General features: G+C 38.7%; 1 protein-coding gene across 2 annotated transcripts in view; it reads right to left on the bottom strand.

The window, feature by feature from the left end:
* The window catches only part of LOC104449420 (protein SWEETIE), a 31,869-nt gene extending 19,353 nt beyond the window's left edge, over window positions 1-12,516 (bottom strand). The window contains exons 1-16 of one of the 2 annotated variants that reach the window (XM_010063570.3): window positions 12,234-12,516; window positions 11,709-11,916; window positions 9,661-9,767; window positions 8,698-8,934; window positions 8,534-8,623; window positions 8,369-8,456; window positions 7,590-7,654; window positions 7,137-7,241; window positions 6,369-6,458; window positions 6,164-6,244; window positions 5,754-5,822; window positions 4,101-4,226; window positions 2,264-2,367; window positions 1,499-1,631; window positions 1,323-1,429; window positions 30-140 (exon numbers count right to left, since the gene is read on the bottom strand). In XM_010063570.3, the coding sequence (XP_010061872.2) occupies window positions 30-140; window positions 1,323-1,429; window positions 1,499-1,631; window positions 2,264-2,367; window positions 4,101-4,226; window positions 5,754-5,822; window positions 6,164-6,244; window positions 6,369-6,458; window positions 7,137-7,241; window positions 7,590-7,654; window positions 8,369-8,456; window positions 8,534-8,623; window positions 8,698-8,934; window positions 9,661-9,767; window positions 11,709-11,916; window positions 12,234-12,398 (1,886 nt within the window). In that variant the 5' untranslated portion in view covers window positions 12,399-12,516. The remainder of the gene's footprint in view (window positions 1-29; window positions 141-1,322; window positions 1,430-1,498; window positions 1,632-2,263; window positions 2,368-4,100; window positions 4,227-5,753; window positions 5,823-6,163; window positions 6,245-6,368; window positions 6,459-7,136; window positions 7,242-7,589; window positions 7,655-8,368; window positions 8,457-8,533; window positions 8,624-8,697; window positions 8,935-9,660; window positions 9,768-11,708; window positions 11,917-12,233) is intronic. The other variant, XM_010063569.3, reaches the window with a different exon arrangement.
* Window positions 12,517-16,444: the final 3,928 nt, after the last annotated feature.

Genomic DNA, 16,444 nt, shown 5'->3' with positions numbered 1-16,444 from the left:
GAAAGGTAACTCCATGAAAGTAACCACACCTACTCAAGTATACCAGCACAGGTTGAAGCAAAATCCCATTGTTTACAGCATTATGAGAAGCAAAGCATTTGACAAAAGCCGTAAGAGCGTCGATCGCAGCCTCCCACACGCTACAAAAAGTCAAAGGAGAATATGGAAGGTAAAGATCTCCAACAAAGAGAGATTGATTTCATTCAACTAATGCAGTAGAAACTAAAAGGCAAACCTTTTTCACAGTGATTCATGGAGTTCAAAGTCAGTATACTCAGATCTATGGAAGTCACTAAGAATTTGTCTTGCTAGTTTGAGGATACACTTGATTCAGTTTTTAATAGTATAGAAGTGTCAAGAACTACTTGAATCTGTACTGTCCATTGTACAAAGCATTGCAAAGACTCAATGGATTAGAAATAGCTACGGAAAATAACTCACAAATAGTCAGTTCCTTTGTGCATTACACCAAAAGTTCCGACAGATCACACTCAACGATTTTTAAGGTGTCACAATTTAAAAATTGGATGACATGAACCAGGCAGCCAGGCACAGAAGCTGATGAATGTAAACCCCAAATTTGTATGCACATGAAAGAAATGGGGTTTGCAGCCGAAAGCCTGGGCACGAGAGAGCTTCTCAATTATAAATTAAAAAATGAGCTCATTGATCTCCCATTAGTAGGAGGCAACTTCACCCAATCAAGTTTGTGAAAATCTCCATCTTTCACAAGCAGACAGATTCTTTTCATAAAGATTGGAGTAACACCTCTAACCAAGACCAATCTCTGAACATCATCCAGCATTATTAGAGATGGGAAGTTGCAAGTAGATTCTTATGCTTGTAGCTGAAGGTGGAAGTTTAAATAAGATTGAGAGGAGAAGTTGGTCTGAACACACAGAGGTGGTTACCGCTCATTATCCGTTTACTTCAAAATTTCAGAATTGTCATCAGCCATCACAGGATGAGAACTGTAAGTACATGCCGACCAACCCAGAGCAATCTACTAGACTTATTGTCAACCAGATCCGTGGATGCATTCATGAGCTGGTCTAAATTCTCAACAACTTCAGAATGGTAACTCAAATTTAAGTGCTTGCTCACCACAAATTAGAACTCTTATCAGAATTAATAAGTTCCCAATTCTGATGACTAGGTTTCTGCTAAATAGAGGCCGCATGGATGAAGTGGACAATGTATGTGAAAAAGGGCAATTTAGTGTTCCAGCATAGCAAATGGAAAGCATTTTTGCAAGACCCAATAACAGATGATGATGCATTGCGACAAAATAATGATGAACATAAATGGGTATATCAGCATACCTCATAAGAGCTATTAGATTTGCACTTTGTGTAAATTCACGATTTTGATTTCTACTAAATGTTGGAGCCCACAATGAAAGGATATCAAAAACCTGGTCTTCAAGTTCCTGCATGCATTAAACATCAATAACGGAAGCAGCCAGCAGGCTATCAAAAACAAAAGGAATATATTCTACCTCTTTTGGCATAGAAGATAAAAGTGATGATAAAAGTGACCACCCAGCTTGTTTTTCAACAGTATGAGCAACAGGGTTCTGGCTGGATTGTAACAGCATTTTCTTCAAAACGTCAAGCACTGACTGCACTAGCCTGATAAAGGAATGAAATAAGTATGCCATCAGCAGTTTGGGAACATTTCAAACTCTGCATGCACATGCATGCAAGCTCACATAAGTACAATTATACAACAACACAGGACCTTATATTGTCATCCCATACTTGCTGTTTGGTGGTACTTCATTATGACAGAGGAAGATCTGGACTTACTATAGATGATAACAGACAACATTCCTATTACTGTGCGTGATATAGGGGAACTAAGTTAATAGCTCTAATTTTTTATGCAGATGATGCAAGATGGCCATTCGACATGTGCATTATTATCAAAGAAATTGGATCGCTGAAGAAAAAAAAAAGAATCAGCCACTTCCAGCATCATTTTTACTCTCCCAAGAAAAAAAAAGTTCCAAAGCTGCATCATATAACACTAAATTTTGCAATCACAGCCACCATTATAACTAACTATTTCAATTCATGTGAGTTAGACCTCCCTTCTTCACCCAAGGCAAATTTAAGAACAAAAATCTGCTTTCATTCCTCTACCCACCCCAACAAAGTGGACATACCGAATGGCAGACCTGCTAATGTTGTCGAGTCAGATTGCATAACAGCATGACCATGAACCACCAAGAAACGAAGAAAGACACAAGAAGCATGCATACCTAGATGGATAGCCAAGTGGTAATTTGGGCGAAATGGATACTAGAGCAGCCAAAACCATTGCCTGGCCATGCAATGAATCAAGTTCAAGCTTTAAATTGCTTCCCTGCGAACAGAATGAAATTCCCATTAGCTATCAAAAAGCACATAAACTACATGCTTCCATCAAGTATGACCCCCAGAATCATTACTTATTCTGATTCAAGTCACAAATACCACTTCACAAGCAACAAAGACTTGATAACTGTGTCAATTAAAGGCTCCAAAGATTGTTACAACCCAGAAGATTAACTTAAACCGGAACATCACATCAAATGGTCAAACATGATGCACAATACAAAAGAAATTAGTACTACTCCAAAGTTGACATTCCCTGGACATTGCCCGAACTACTCCAAAGTAGACATTCCTTGGACATTGCCCAAGGCCATTGTGTTCCTTGGGTTTCAAAAAGTAATAAAGAAAAAGAGGTATGAAATAATTTTTAAATAAAAGGTGACATGAGAGAGAGAGAGAGAGAGAGAGAGGTCCAAACATAGTTGCTAAAAAACTCTATGCCCCTAGCATCTGCAAGTATGATTTCATGTTCGTTTCTATTCACCGGTCTCCCGCACTGCTCAAATAAGTATGCGAGCGACCTCCTTCCCTTCTGAGTTTGAGACACCTCTGGTGAAACCAGTTCCTTTACTGTATTACCAATGAATTCAAGTCAATAAAGTAGTCTGGTGGAAGAATCTGGCATCAACACTCCTCTTCCCCCTTCCCAAGCCGGGCCTCACCTTTGTGTGAAGGCTACATTCAAATTGGAATTTATAAAAGGCTAAAGCCCTAATTTCACTATATCAAGAATAAAATTGAAAATATCTGGAACATTAACTCCTAAGGAAGGGCATTTTTGGGGACCAGCTTGCCTCCACTTTGAAGGCAAGCCAGACTGCTTATATTAATGTTCCCAAAACTCCAACTCATCAGAGTTTCTCAAATACAGCTACATTTACTTATAGCCTCACTGCCAACCACTGAATATGCACACATTCTGCAGAGGAAATTCTATTTTTCATGGAATAGGATCCTTAACCCATTCATCTAGCATGTGGTGCTAGAAAAAATTGAAGGACCAAGACTCTTCATTTAATCAATCCAAAGAAAATCCTCCTGTTAAGATATATGCCTCATATACATTGTGGGTATGTTTCCTGAAAACTTGAGCTTAAGGGAAAATGGTTATTCAACAAGGTACAAAAGCTTCAGGTCAAAGGTTCGAATCTTTGCAATCCTTGTTGTCATTATGTTTGTCACTCTCATTTGTCTTCACATCGTTGCCTAACGTGGTTACACCATCCTACGTTTCACTCGTAAAGTCCCACTCCAAGGGAAAGTGTTGACACATACCTTGGTAAACATCGTGGGCACTTTCCCTAAAAGCTTAAGCTTTTGGGAAAAAAACAACTGTTCAACACAACCTTTAATGTTCAGAAAAAGAGAGATTTTCAATCCCATATGAGAATGAGAGCAATCATATTGCAATTACATCATCTAAAACCAATCATCTTGGTTTCTTACCCATAACGAAATGCCATTTGGTTGTAAATGTAATGCAGGCAAATTCTGTATCAATTACAGACACCAAGAAACAATTTGGATACAACTTCCAGACAATACAGAGAAATATTCAAGGAGAAAAGCTTATCAAGGAATATCTTCGAACTCAATAAATGACTAAATGGAAAACAAAATGCAAAATAATTACCACAGAAGAGACAAAGTAAAGAGTCTTTCCCATTATCAATTAATAGCATTTTGAATGACAAACAAGCTTCTTTCTCGTGAGAACAGTACCTTCTCAAAAGAAACAGTTTCCCTTAAAGCAGTTAGCGTGGTGACCCCAAAAGATGTCAAGCCTCCAACACATGTAGGATCAACCTCGGCCAACATACGTAATGTCAGAGCCGCCTCAATACGTACCTAGCCAAGAGATTTAAGAAAAACTATTGGCACCAGTGTAAGCAAAATTAACAACGAAAACGTAAGACGTATCAACCTAGATTGTCAAGACAAAGTCACACATTTTCACATAACAGGAAGGACAGAAGTACCTCGCTATTTCCAGGATATCTATGCAAATTTCACATGGACACAGAAGCATGCTCAAAAACCAGAAAAATAAATTGTGAGATACCATAGGACACTAAAATCTTCTTCCAAAATAAGCTAGCTCATCTAAAATGCATTCACCACTTGCTACATCCAATATCATGCCACCATGGTAGTTAAAATCGCAATTTCAATTGTAAGATCATGGGGATGGTGTTAAATTGTTTCAAAATTGTTTTCTAGGTGAAACTGCAAGTTGATTCAGTGAACTCGCTAAAATTGCAAGTCAACTTGTTCCAGATCGTCAATTGTTTTTCAGTCATGCCCACGTCAAATTCTATTAAAGTTTAGGACACAATAATGCCTAAAAGCAGCCGTGTTGGTTGTACAGTTTGACCCCTCTTAATATATTGCTTACTCTTACCAAAAAAATAATAATAATAATGCCTAAAAGCATATAAAATGAAACAATCCCATATTTGCATTGATGCTTAGTGAAATGGCGTTTCATTAATGCTTTGGTGTAAAGATGAACATGTCCAGATCTTCACGATCAGATCAGATTAGGGCACCAAGAACAAGTAGACATCTCTTCTCATCACTTCTCACTCTCCCACCAGATATAAGTCATTCATTCTTGATGACCCATGACATCTCAATGGCTGGCCTAGCTCCACAAGTTTTTTTCCTTGTGAGGGTGTAACATTGCTTCACATGATTTTGTTTCATAGTTTCTTCCAGTGAATTCATTTCACAATTTTTCAAAATTATACTGCTATAAAGATTTGCACTGGTAGTTCCAAATTAATCAATAAGTTAAATTTTGCAACTATTTAGTAAATTACTAACATATATAGAGTCACATTGACCTATATCTACGAAATCTGAAAGGGTGCTGCTATCATCAAATGGCTTATGAGAATGTCACTTTTTTAACTTGGTTTTATTGCTAAATTTAATATTTTGAGCTTTATCACTAATTTATATGAGACTCAACTCAAGACACTTTATGCATTACTTCTAAAGTATGAATAATAATGCAGTTTTCTGATTCAACCTTACTACACGATTTTATGGGAGCCTCACCAATCTAAGGTAAAAAACCGAGTTTGACTACCTTTGCATGCAGCAAAAGTAGCTAAGATATGACTAATAAAAGCAAATCAAGTTACTAGCAAACTTTCCCATCATTGGGTTAATTCAACAGCCATTGCCTTAATGCAACAATCGCTCGTGCAAAACAGACACCAAGAAAAGCATGCACACCAAACAGCCCAAGAATAAAGCACAAAACTGGGATAAGATGCACGAATATCAGAAGTTATTCATTCAAAAGGCAAATGTTCAACCAATACTATCCACCTTCATCTCATTGAAGAAATGACAGTAACGTCTTACAAGTTCAGAAGAGTGCGAAACTGCTGCCACCACTACATCATCGAGAACTTCCCTGAATTCAAACGGAACCTGCATAAAAAGAAACATGCACCATCCAGTTTCATATCAAATCATATAGTCTTCCATTTATCATAATGTATCGGTACCAAAAGATACGTCGTGAATTACTACAACTAGCAGATGCTCGAGAGGCCCAGAAGTCACAATGACAGAGAACAATTTATCATATGTAAACACTATCTGGGTATCTAAGCACAAGCAGAATTAGACAAGCTATGTCATAATAGTCGATAGCGCCGCCACTTTGGTATGATCAGGTATAGCAAAATCCAACCAGTGTAACTGCAGAATCCCCATTTATATTTGTTCACAGAGATAAAGTAATTAAGTAGAAATTTTTTAGAGCTTACCTCTCCCACTGATTTCAGAGTATATGACAAGGTACATAAAGCAGCAACTTTCATTGCCGGAACAAAATCAGGAGACTGAAGCTGCAAATTACAAAAAGAGAGATACTTCGGTCATAAATTGATAAATAACACAATTTTAAGGAACCCAGCAATCAAAGTTGCTAACCAAGAATGGAAAGATCTACAGCAAATGACAATCGCAAACCTGCTGTCCCAGAAAAACCAAAAAGCTCCTTTGAGTAGGTTCCATCATTTGATCAGTGATACCCACTCGAAGAATGTACAGAACACATGCCTTACAAAACCATTAAATGCATCAGTAGCTTTGAATAAGGTTGTTTATACAATTGAAAACTTTGAATAGCAAGTTCTCAAGAATAATAATGAGTGTCCAACTTTCACTAAATCCTAAAGCATCTTCAACATGACAGCAATGCTTTCGGTGAGATTAGGAACAAAAGACACCTAATAACAAGCATTACCGCTAAGGCCTGGATATGTAACACTAACTAGAAGATCACATAGGAAGAAAAAAACTGCAGTTTCTTGCCATCAGTATCACTGCCAGAATTCTACAAGATAGTGCCACCATCTTCCAATACCTTGACATACAACTAAAGTGTTTTCCACTCTTTGTATCTGGACCTACATATTTTTATTACTTCTGTTTTTTATAAACTTAAAATCAAGCTCATAGTTCATACTAATACACCCTCACAATGTTCATCCACTACTAAGTAATGATTGAGGATCATCATAAAAGAAGGACAGGATACTGGAGAAAATTCAAGCAGCTAAAAAGTAAGGCAACTGAATAGATACACAATAGAATCTCCACTTTCCCTTTCTATTGCTTACGGTACTTCATCTTTGCTAAACAATGTTAATGATGAAGAGTTGTCATTTGACAAAGAAAATGAGGATTTTGGGCCCAAAAAACAAAGGTAAAAGAGGATAAGTTAAAAGAACATACCAGTGCATGGGCATCGGTAGAATTGTCTGCACGAAGCATGTCCATAACCAGTGGAGTGAAGTTTTGGAGCTCACTATCTGGACGAAAATATCTCAAAAGAATGGCCTATAAAAAGCACCACGTTAACAGAAAAGAACATCGTGATCCCAAGAAGGGGAATAACAAGAATATGAGGGGCAACAAAAAACAATCCACAGTTAACCCTTTTTTTCCGGGTGAGAAGTACTGGGAAATGAGAAAATGTGTCAAGTAGCTACCAGGCCAAAAGAAATTGCAATGATGATAAAAATAAACATAAAAATAAAAAGAGAAAAGACAAATGAAGACACAGATGCTCTAGAAATTCATATGCTTTGACATTTTGGATCCTCCTCTTAAGAGAGAGATTGCAATTATCAAAGTGAACAAAAGTACTGAAGAAAAGAAGATAAACTTAAATAGCTGACAGCCTACCTGTAAAAAGGAGACCCATGACAGAGTTATACCAATTCTAAGGTCCTTGGAACGAGCTCCACTTGCTGCAATTTAAAATATTAGCTAAGAATAGTTTGGACACCATGAAGAACCTACTAAGTCTGAGGATGGGTGAAGGACTTCAAGTGTACACACATGAAAATGTACAAGTATGGTAAAAATTAAAACCATGAAGCACATTTACACATATGAATCACTTAACAGAAGAACCTCAGGCACCAGGCATATAAATATACTATCCTAAAAATATAGTTCTGAGACTAGGTTATGTCAAGCTTGATTCTCTTGAAGTATAGAAAGCTGGTTATATGTTTTGAGTTGAGGGGTTACTGCGAAAATTATATTTGATCATGCAGCTTGTTAGACTTTGTACAGCGGTGGCACTGCCTCGGTACCTTTATTACAAACTGTTCCTATTCTTTTTGTAATTACAGAACAAAATGGACTCTGATCATCATATTGACCAAAGTCAACAATAAGGTATTTTCATCTTCTATTGTTATCTTTAGCTTATTCACCTAGTAATTTTCATTAACCAAACAAAAACATAATTCTGACAAAAAAAATTCCATTTTGCAGACCAAATAGTTATTGGGTTGCCCCTCCTGCTCTATTTTATTCGCATAGAACAACTATTCCATTCCGGTCATATCCTATTTAATAACCAAACACTTCATAAAAATACATTCATTCAACCAAAAAGCAGAAGAGTAGAGGAAATAGGAAGCGCAGTTTCTTTTTATCTAAATAGGTAATACCTTTTGTGAAAGGCAATGTTAAATGTCTCTGCAAACCACCCTCTAGTTTCTTCCCCGTGAGAACAGGTCCTTTTCCCCTCGGTTGAACCTAGGAAGAACACAAGAATGCAACTGTAGAGTAACAGAAACATCATCCATGAAAACCAATAACAGTTAGATATATACTTGTGCCTCAGGATTCATTCCAAGAGCAAGCACCGACCCCAATGCTTCAGCAAAAGCATCCCGAACAGAAGAAATGGGATCTTCAAGGGCCTGTTAAAAGATGGGTTAATCTTGAAAACTAATCAGTTATGACTATGAGAAAGCAAAATACATCGTCGCCAAACCTTAACACAATAAGAAGCGGAAGAGTCAAGTTCTCCAACTCCTAAACCTGGTCCTCCAATATTTGCAAATGCCTTGAGACATCTTGCGGCAGCTATTCTGACTACAAATGATTTATCTCCCACAGCAAATCTTGTAATAATACGAAAAGCCTCAGTATATGCCGCAAAGGCAGCACAGCCCCCGGAGCCTTCTAAGGCATTCTGGAGCATATGGAGAGCTTCCTTTCTAACAAAATCCTGCAACTCCCAGCAAGATGACATTAGGATCAAATAATGAACAACCAGCACTCCTCTGAAGTACAAAACAAGAGAAAAGAAAAAAAATTCAGTGGCAACAGTTGAATATACTAGTTGCATTATGCTAGCCATTTTTCCAGTCAATCATGACCATAACCATGTTAACTTCCAGCAGCAATCATCTAAGAGCTTTCCATGTTTATGTGAATTCCAATTGTATAAGAAGATTGCATTGTAACCAAAAATATATATTGAACACTTCGAAGGAAAAAAATAAAAAAAATAGGTTGCATATTCTGCTCAAGCTATGAAAGTTCAAGGCAACATAACTTGGTACAAATTCAGAAGTCAACCTTATTTCATTATTTAAAAAGGAAAAGCAAATCGCATGCGATGGATGCATTGAACAATTTTTTATAGATGAAAGGAAAATATTATAGGGCACCAAGGGGACATAAACAGGAAGAAAAAATGTCCAAGTGGATGCTTGGACATACAGCCTCCTTGTCGCAAAATAATATTTCAGTTGGCATCATCTTCTTTAACTTCAAAAATCCACACTAGAAAAGCATTACTACCAAAACTTCTGTTCTTTGTTTAAGGAGAGGCATCATTAAAGAAAGATGATAAGTAAAAAATATTGAACCATAAAGAAACAAAAGCCCTCTTTCAATCCAGCTGCCTTGCATGGATAAATACCCTAGAGATGCAAGAGATGAAATGTACCTCATGAAACTTCACAAGTTTAGTTACAATGATGGTTGTTTCATGTAAACCTGAAGTGATTCTTCTCCCGAAGTGCCGATATAGTTCACCCAAACACTGTGCAGCCCCTACAGAATTGCATTAGAGTATTAGTTAACAGAGGGAAACACAATGCTAGAGTACAAGAGAAAAATCAAGCATATGGAAGCTACAGAATGCATCAGATTTCTTACAGGGAGCAATTTTATCCATAATGGAACAACTCAATGGCAGTACAATACAATAAAGTTTTCAAGCAAAGTGTTGACCTCAGGTTTAAATTTTGTTAATTGTCACATCATTGTGGAAGCAAGATTATTCGAGAGTCCTAACTCTTAAAAAGCATATTTATATTTGTATAACTCACAATTCGGACCAGCATGATTCAATTTGATTCATATGCAAAACAATTAAACTTCAGGGTGTGAGTCAAAAGTGAACAAAAATTGTCCGATCAGATCACAGTTCATTTACAATTCGATCCTTTTCACAATTTGAAAAGCTGATAGTTTTTTTGCTAAGAATTGTAAAGATGATCAGGTGAAACGGACAGATATGGAAAAGCGCAAGGTCTCCCTAATATATCAACAAGATAAGGTTGGGTAGGCTATAAGAATGGTCCTACACTAAAGAAGTGTGCTCTTTTGAGATTATAAAGCTTTCAAAGAATGATATTGATGGTCATGAAGATAGGAATTTCCAGCATTAGTTTCTTCTTTTCTTCACTGTACTGGTAGAGAACTACGAAATCAATTAGCTAAAACTTATGCTCGGTCATCAAATTGCAATTAAAGACGTGGGAGAACTAAAGTCTTTTTTGGGCATACAGGTTGAGCGCTCATCTAGTGGAATGAAGATCACTCAGAAGAAATACATGCCTTTTTTCTGACGAATCATATAGTCCTATGATTTCATCGACCGACAAGCTTCTCAAAAAAATAGTAATTACAGTTGAAACGATCAAAAAGGATAAGAGCCTTAATATATTTCTAAAGTGGAAAATATCATAAAAAAATTTTAATTTAATCAAAATGAAAACGCGGTTAGCGATATTCCTATCTCTTATTTTAGAAATTTATAATTCTTCCATTTTGCTGGATGGAATTTCAATTAATTACATTCAAAAGAAACGTGATTTCTAGGCGCCCTAAAAGAAGGGGTCACACGGAGTTCTTCCTCGAAGGTCAAGCCGTAGTCCCTGTCCTGGGGAGAAGTGGAAGGAGTTAGGAGGAGGGAGCACCCTTTGCTCAAAGAAATAGGTGGCTTCACCTTCAAGCTGTCAAGAAAATCGAACTAATATATGATCATGACATGTTGACCCATATGATCTCAGGCTCACAAAGAGGAGAGGATGAAACTGACAATTTTACACTAGGAGATTTTTCTCGTCAGTGATCTTTTCCCTGGTGTCTAGAGAAAGCAGCTTTGAATATGACATTCATTTGTACCCAAGGCAATGAAATTGCAGGCAAGATTCACAACCACTTAAGAACTAGGAACTTTTATAGCTGGACAGCCTTTCCAAGCAGCAAATTTCCCAACTGCTATGCCTATCAATGCTTTTACAGAACAATTGCATGAAAAAAGGCTAAATTAATGAATGAGACATATCACTCGTAGAGCTAAGCACCTAAACATTGTGGCAAACTAAAAATCCTCAACCAAATCGATGATCTCGCATAGTGTATTGATACAATCATTAATAATCGCAATGAACAATTTAGTCCCTGCACACTAACAATCTATTTTGGCAGGCAATGAGGATGGCGATCAATAGGATCCTTTGCCATTTCCACAAACTGAGAAAGATTTGTGGACATTACAAAAATAACATGGGAAAAAAGCTGGTTGAAAAGAGGGCCTAAACAATTAACTGGTTCACTTGCACTAATTATTAACATTTGAGGTTTACGGCACCCTCAGGAAGATCTCACACGAAAAGCATGTAAACAAACTACAAATTCAGTAATTACAATAAAAAAAATTACGTTAAAAGTCACTCAGGGGAAAAACAGGGATCATTGACAAACCAGCAACTCTCTGCGGCTCGCTCCTTTTGCCATCGGAAAGAAATCCCTGGAGGCTGCTCGCTCGAGAATATATCGAAATGCCATCTCCCTTGGAAATAATCCTCGCCATCGCCACGGACGCCAAGTGACGCACCGGCCTTCGGGCGCCCAAAGCGAGCAAAGAATACAGCGCATCCTCGCATTTCCTTTGCCACAGCAATATCGATTCCTGAACGAAAGCAAATCCCCGAGTCACATCGCAATGCTCGGCAAAACGACGGCGCAGATTGCACAGATGATCCGATCACACTAAGGAGCTTCTACGCTCATCCCTACCGCATCCTCCCATACACGCAGCGACAGCATAACTGAAACTGAGCTAAATGTCTAGTTTAGATAATTTAGGATCCACGGTTCAGAATTCATGACCGGCTCCGGGATCGGACCACCCGATCGAGCACGGACAACGTGGAGACCGTGCTGATGACTGACTCTACGCCAGGAATCGACTTTCGACGGAGATTCGGAGAAGCGAGCGAAGAAGACCTGAGGCTCCTCGTCGATGGCGGAGATGAGATCGGAGAGGAGATCGAAGCAGAGGAGCGGGTCCGGCGGCTGCTGGGAAGCGGACGCGACGATGGACTCCAGCTGCGCCACCAGCACGCCGAAGCGGGAGAGCGGCACGTTCTCCCTCACGTAATTCTTCACCATTGTTTGCCCTCCAGTTCGGTCAGTAGACGGAGATGATTGAATGGGAAATGCAGAGATTGAACATTCTGCGAAAGATGGCTCAGGGAAGGAGAGAAGTGAAATCGCGGGGATATATTTCCAGCTCCCGGTCGGGACCGGAATGTTAGGGCGTGCATGGAAACACTCCAAAAAAGTGTTTCCGGCACACTTTTTGTACGGAAAGTGTTAACAAAAAAGAAGAAACGCGTTTGGTTGCGTTTTGTTTTCTTTTTTTTTGTTTCTGGAACGAAATAGAAACGAAAAAAAAAAAAGCAAAAAAGTTTTCTAGGAAAAACACTTCGGAAGAAACAAAAGAACAAAACGTCTCTTCTCTCTCTTCTTCTTCTTCTTCTTTTCTTTTTTTTTTTCTTCTTTTTCTTTGGCCGGTCGCCGCCTCGGCCATGGCCGGCGACCGCCGTCGAGGCTCGGCCTCGCCCGGATCCCGGCGAGGCTCGGCGTCGCCGGCGCGCGGCGAGGCCGCGTCGCGCCCCGGCGAGGCTCGGGCTCGCCGGATCTGGCGAGCTCGAGCGTCGCCGGCCCGGCGAGGCTCGGGCTCGCCGGACTGGCGAGCCCGAGCTCGCCCGGCCAAGGCGAGGCTCGGCGTGGCCGCGCGGCGAGGCCGAGCCTCGCCTTGGTCGGGGCGAGCTCGGGCTCGCCAGATCCGGCGAGGCTCGGCCTCGCCATGGTCGGGCGAGCTCGAGCTCGCCCGGATCCGGCGAGCCGAGCCTCGCCGGGCCGGGCGAGCTCGAGCCTTGCCGGGGCCGGCGACGCTCGGCCTCGCCGGATCGGGCGAGCCCGAGCTCGCCCAGCCAAGGCGAGGCCGAGCCTCGCCCAACCACGGCGGGCTCGGCCTCGCAGGTGGCCGGCGAGCCTCGCCGTGGTGGCGGCGAGGCCGGCCCCGTCGGCCGGTCGCCCGGAGGCCGGTGACCGGCCGGAAAAAAGAAAAATAAAAAGAAAGGAAAAATAAAAAATAATAAAAAATGTTTAAAAAATTAAAAGAAACAAAAAAATAATAAAATTTAACCAAACGTGTTTCGTTCATTTTTATTAGGACAAAACGTTACCAAACGCGTTCTTTTGTTCAAAAATTGTTAGGAACAGAAACACTTTTTTTTTGTTTGTTAAAACAAAAAAAGCACGAAATAAATCCATGCGCACCCTTATTTTCTTTAATTATTTTTTTCCTTTCCTTCTCCTTTTAGGCTTAAAACAAGGGTTAATTTTATTTTATTTTTCGGTGCCGGAGGAACCGCTACGGTGGCCGGCAGCCGTTCACGTAAACCCCAGGTGTCGATAGCAGGAAACCACCACCCCGGCGACACGCGTGAACCTTGGCCTCCACCGGGGAGAGCAAAGGCTCTACCATCCACGCTACAACAGCCGGTGGTAACAAGGGTTAATTTCATAAGCGAAAAAACCACAAAAAATTCTAAACTTTGCCCAAAGTGACAAATTTACCTCAAAATTTTTTTGTGACATGAAAAACCTCGAAATTTTCTAACCATGGCACATTTACCTAAACTTTTTTTTTTTATGACACAAAAAACCTTGAACTTTCATTCATGTAACACATCTATCCTAAATTATAGGGCATTTTGGTTTTTTTATTTTTTAATTTTTTTTCTTTTTTTATTCTTCTTCTTTCTTCCCTCCGCCGGCCATGGTGAAGCCGGCGTCCAGCGAGGGCCACCCTTGCCGACATCGGGCGAGAGTCACCCTCGCTTGGGCTAACTAGGGTAGCCCTCACCGGCATCAGGCAAAGGCCTCCCTCGCCCAACGAGGGCCACCCTCGCCCGCGCGCAAGGGCCTCCCTTGCCCGACGCTAGCGAGGTGCTGAGGGCACCCCTTGCCCGAGTTCGATGAGGGTACCCCTTGCTTGGACATTGGCCGGAAAAGAAAAAAAAAAAAGAAAAAGGAAAAATAGAAAGAATAAGATGAAAATGTCTTTAATGGGATAAATGTGTTACAATTTGCAAAGTTGTGGATATTTCATATCACAAAAAAAATTTGGGGTAAATTTGTCACTTTTGGCAAAGTTTTGGATTTTTGATGGTCTTTTCCCATTTCATAAATATCCTAAAATCATAAACATTTAACAAATTTACTTCAAATTAATTTTTTATCACTATAAATCCTAAATTAGTACACTTATAATAAATTTACCACAAACTACCATAAAAAATATCAAATCGATGCATTTATAATAATTTTATCATCCATTAATTTCAATTAAATTGAATTAATGGTACAAATAATCACAAAATGGTGGCTCTATGAAAAACGAAGTATACAACCCCAAATTGGTCTACTTATTACCTGCCATGAGTCATTAACCTTAGTAATTTGATGATAAATTTTAATAAATAGATGTTTCAATTTAATTTTTTTGTCAAAAAATTAATTTTAGATAAATTTGTTACAAATGTACCAGTTTAAGGTTTTTCGTAATATTTACCTTAAAAACAAATATAATTCAATCTAATTTCACTCATTATTGCTACTAGTAATCCTCGAAATTCAAACCATTCCTTCACTTAGCCAAATACAATGCTCATAAATTTCACTCATTTGCGGGTTGTGAAATAAATATACGATAGGATAGGATTAGACAAAAATAATCAAATAAATGAAAAGGTTTCACTAATCATCCTTATGCCATTATGGGGATAGATTTTTTATTTTTTTGGTCGAATTATGGGGATAGATTTTGCTGAGGTGAATTTGACCGTTTTAAAAATTTCTGATGTTGACTCTTTTATCTATTTCCTCGTGAACACCATAGATGCTTGAGCTCGAGCTCTGTACAGGGGGCTGCCCTCTCCGCTAGCCATTGCTTTCAAGTTCGCGCATGAGCTAAGCTCCAAGCTTGCGCCCATGGGAGTTTGAATTTAAGCTCATGAAAGTTGTTTCATTTAAAAAAATGATGAAATATCCTCAAAGAAATATGCATGATAAATACGTGGATCGACAAAGGTTATGAAAGCTCATTGTTCATTTCAAACAAGAAATTTAAAGATTTTTAAAATTGAAAGCAATCGCACCCAACCATATAAATTACAGGAAAATAAATATAAAAATAAAGTTGCTAAGGAATGGATTGATTGAGGGATGCTTTATAATGAGTACAATTGGGCTATGTTTGTTAGCCAAAAGAAAATTGCAACAGGAAAAATTAATCATATTCAGTGATCAGTTTCTTCCCAAGACAAGATAAAATCGAATATAGAAAAGATATTGCCTTGATAAAAATATTACATAGGAGATGCGGAGTGAATGCAAATATGAATTCTTACATTTGTAGCATAAAAGTTATTTTTCTCGAAGACGAACTTCTTAAATTGATAAAAATAAAATAATAATTAACTATAAAAACATGTGAATTCTAAAATAAAAAAATTCAAAAAAACAACCATCTTCGTTTTTATTTATTCAACTTTATTATTTATATTTGAATTTCTTTCTTCCTATAATATTTATTCTATATATAATATTGTATCTAGAACGTATTTTAGATATATTGATATAGCTTATTATTTAATAAACTTTTATAAAGGAATGATGAAAGGGATTAAAAAATAAATATAAGAATGATTTACTTATATACCATTCATGCTAAATAATTGACAAGATATGATATGAAAACTGTGTCTGTACTTAGCAAAAACATTCCTCATAAAGTTTCAGCGATTTTCAACCAAAAAAAAAATAATAAGTTTCACCAATCATCCTTACGTCATTCTGGGGATAGATTTTGCTATGGAGAAATTAACCGCTTTAAACAATTTCTAACGTGGGACTCTCTCTCTCTCTTTCCTTGCGAGCCCCATAGGTGCTCGATCTTTGGGCTTAAGCATCCATGGGCTTGCATCCCCATGGATGCTTGAGCTTTAGCACTATAGTTATGCCCGCCCTCACAGCTAGCCATTGCGTTCGAGTTCACGAATGACCTCCGGGCCTGTGGACGGAGCTCATGGCAATTATTTCACAAAAAAAGATGATGAATTATCCTCGAAGATATATGGATTGAT

The sequence above is a fragment of the Eucalyptus grandis genome, chromosome 6 (genome assembly GCF_016545825.1).
Source record: "Eucalyptus grandis isolate ANBG69807.140 chromosome 6, ASM1654582v1, whole genome shotgun sequence".
NCBI lineage: Eukaryota > Viridiplantae > Streptophyta > Magnoliopsida > Myrtales > Myrtaceae > Eucalyptus > Eucalyptus grandis.
Note: the sequence above shows the minus strand (reverse complement) of the source record. Positions and strands in the feature narration are given on the sequence as shown.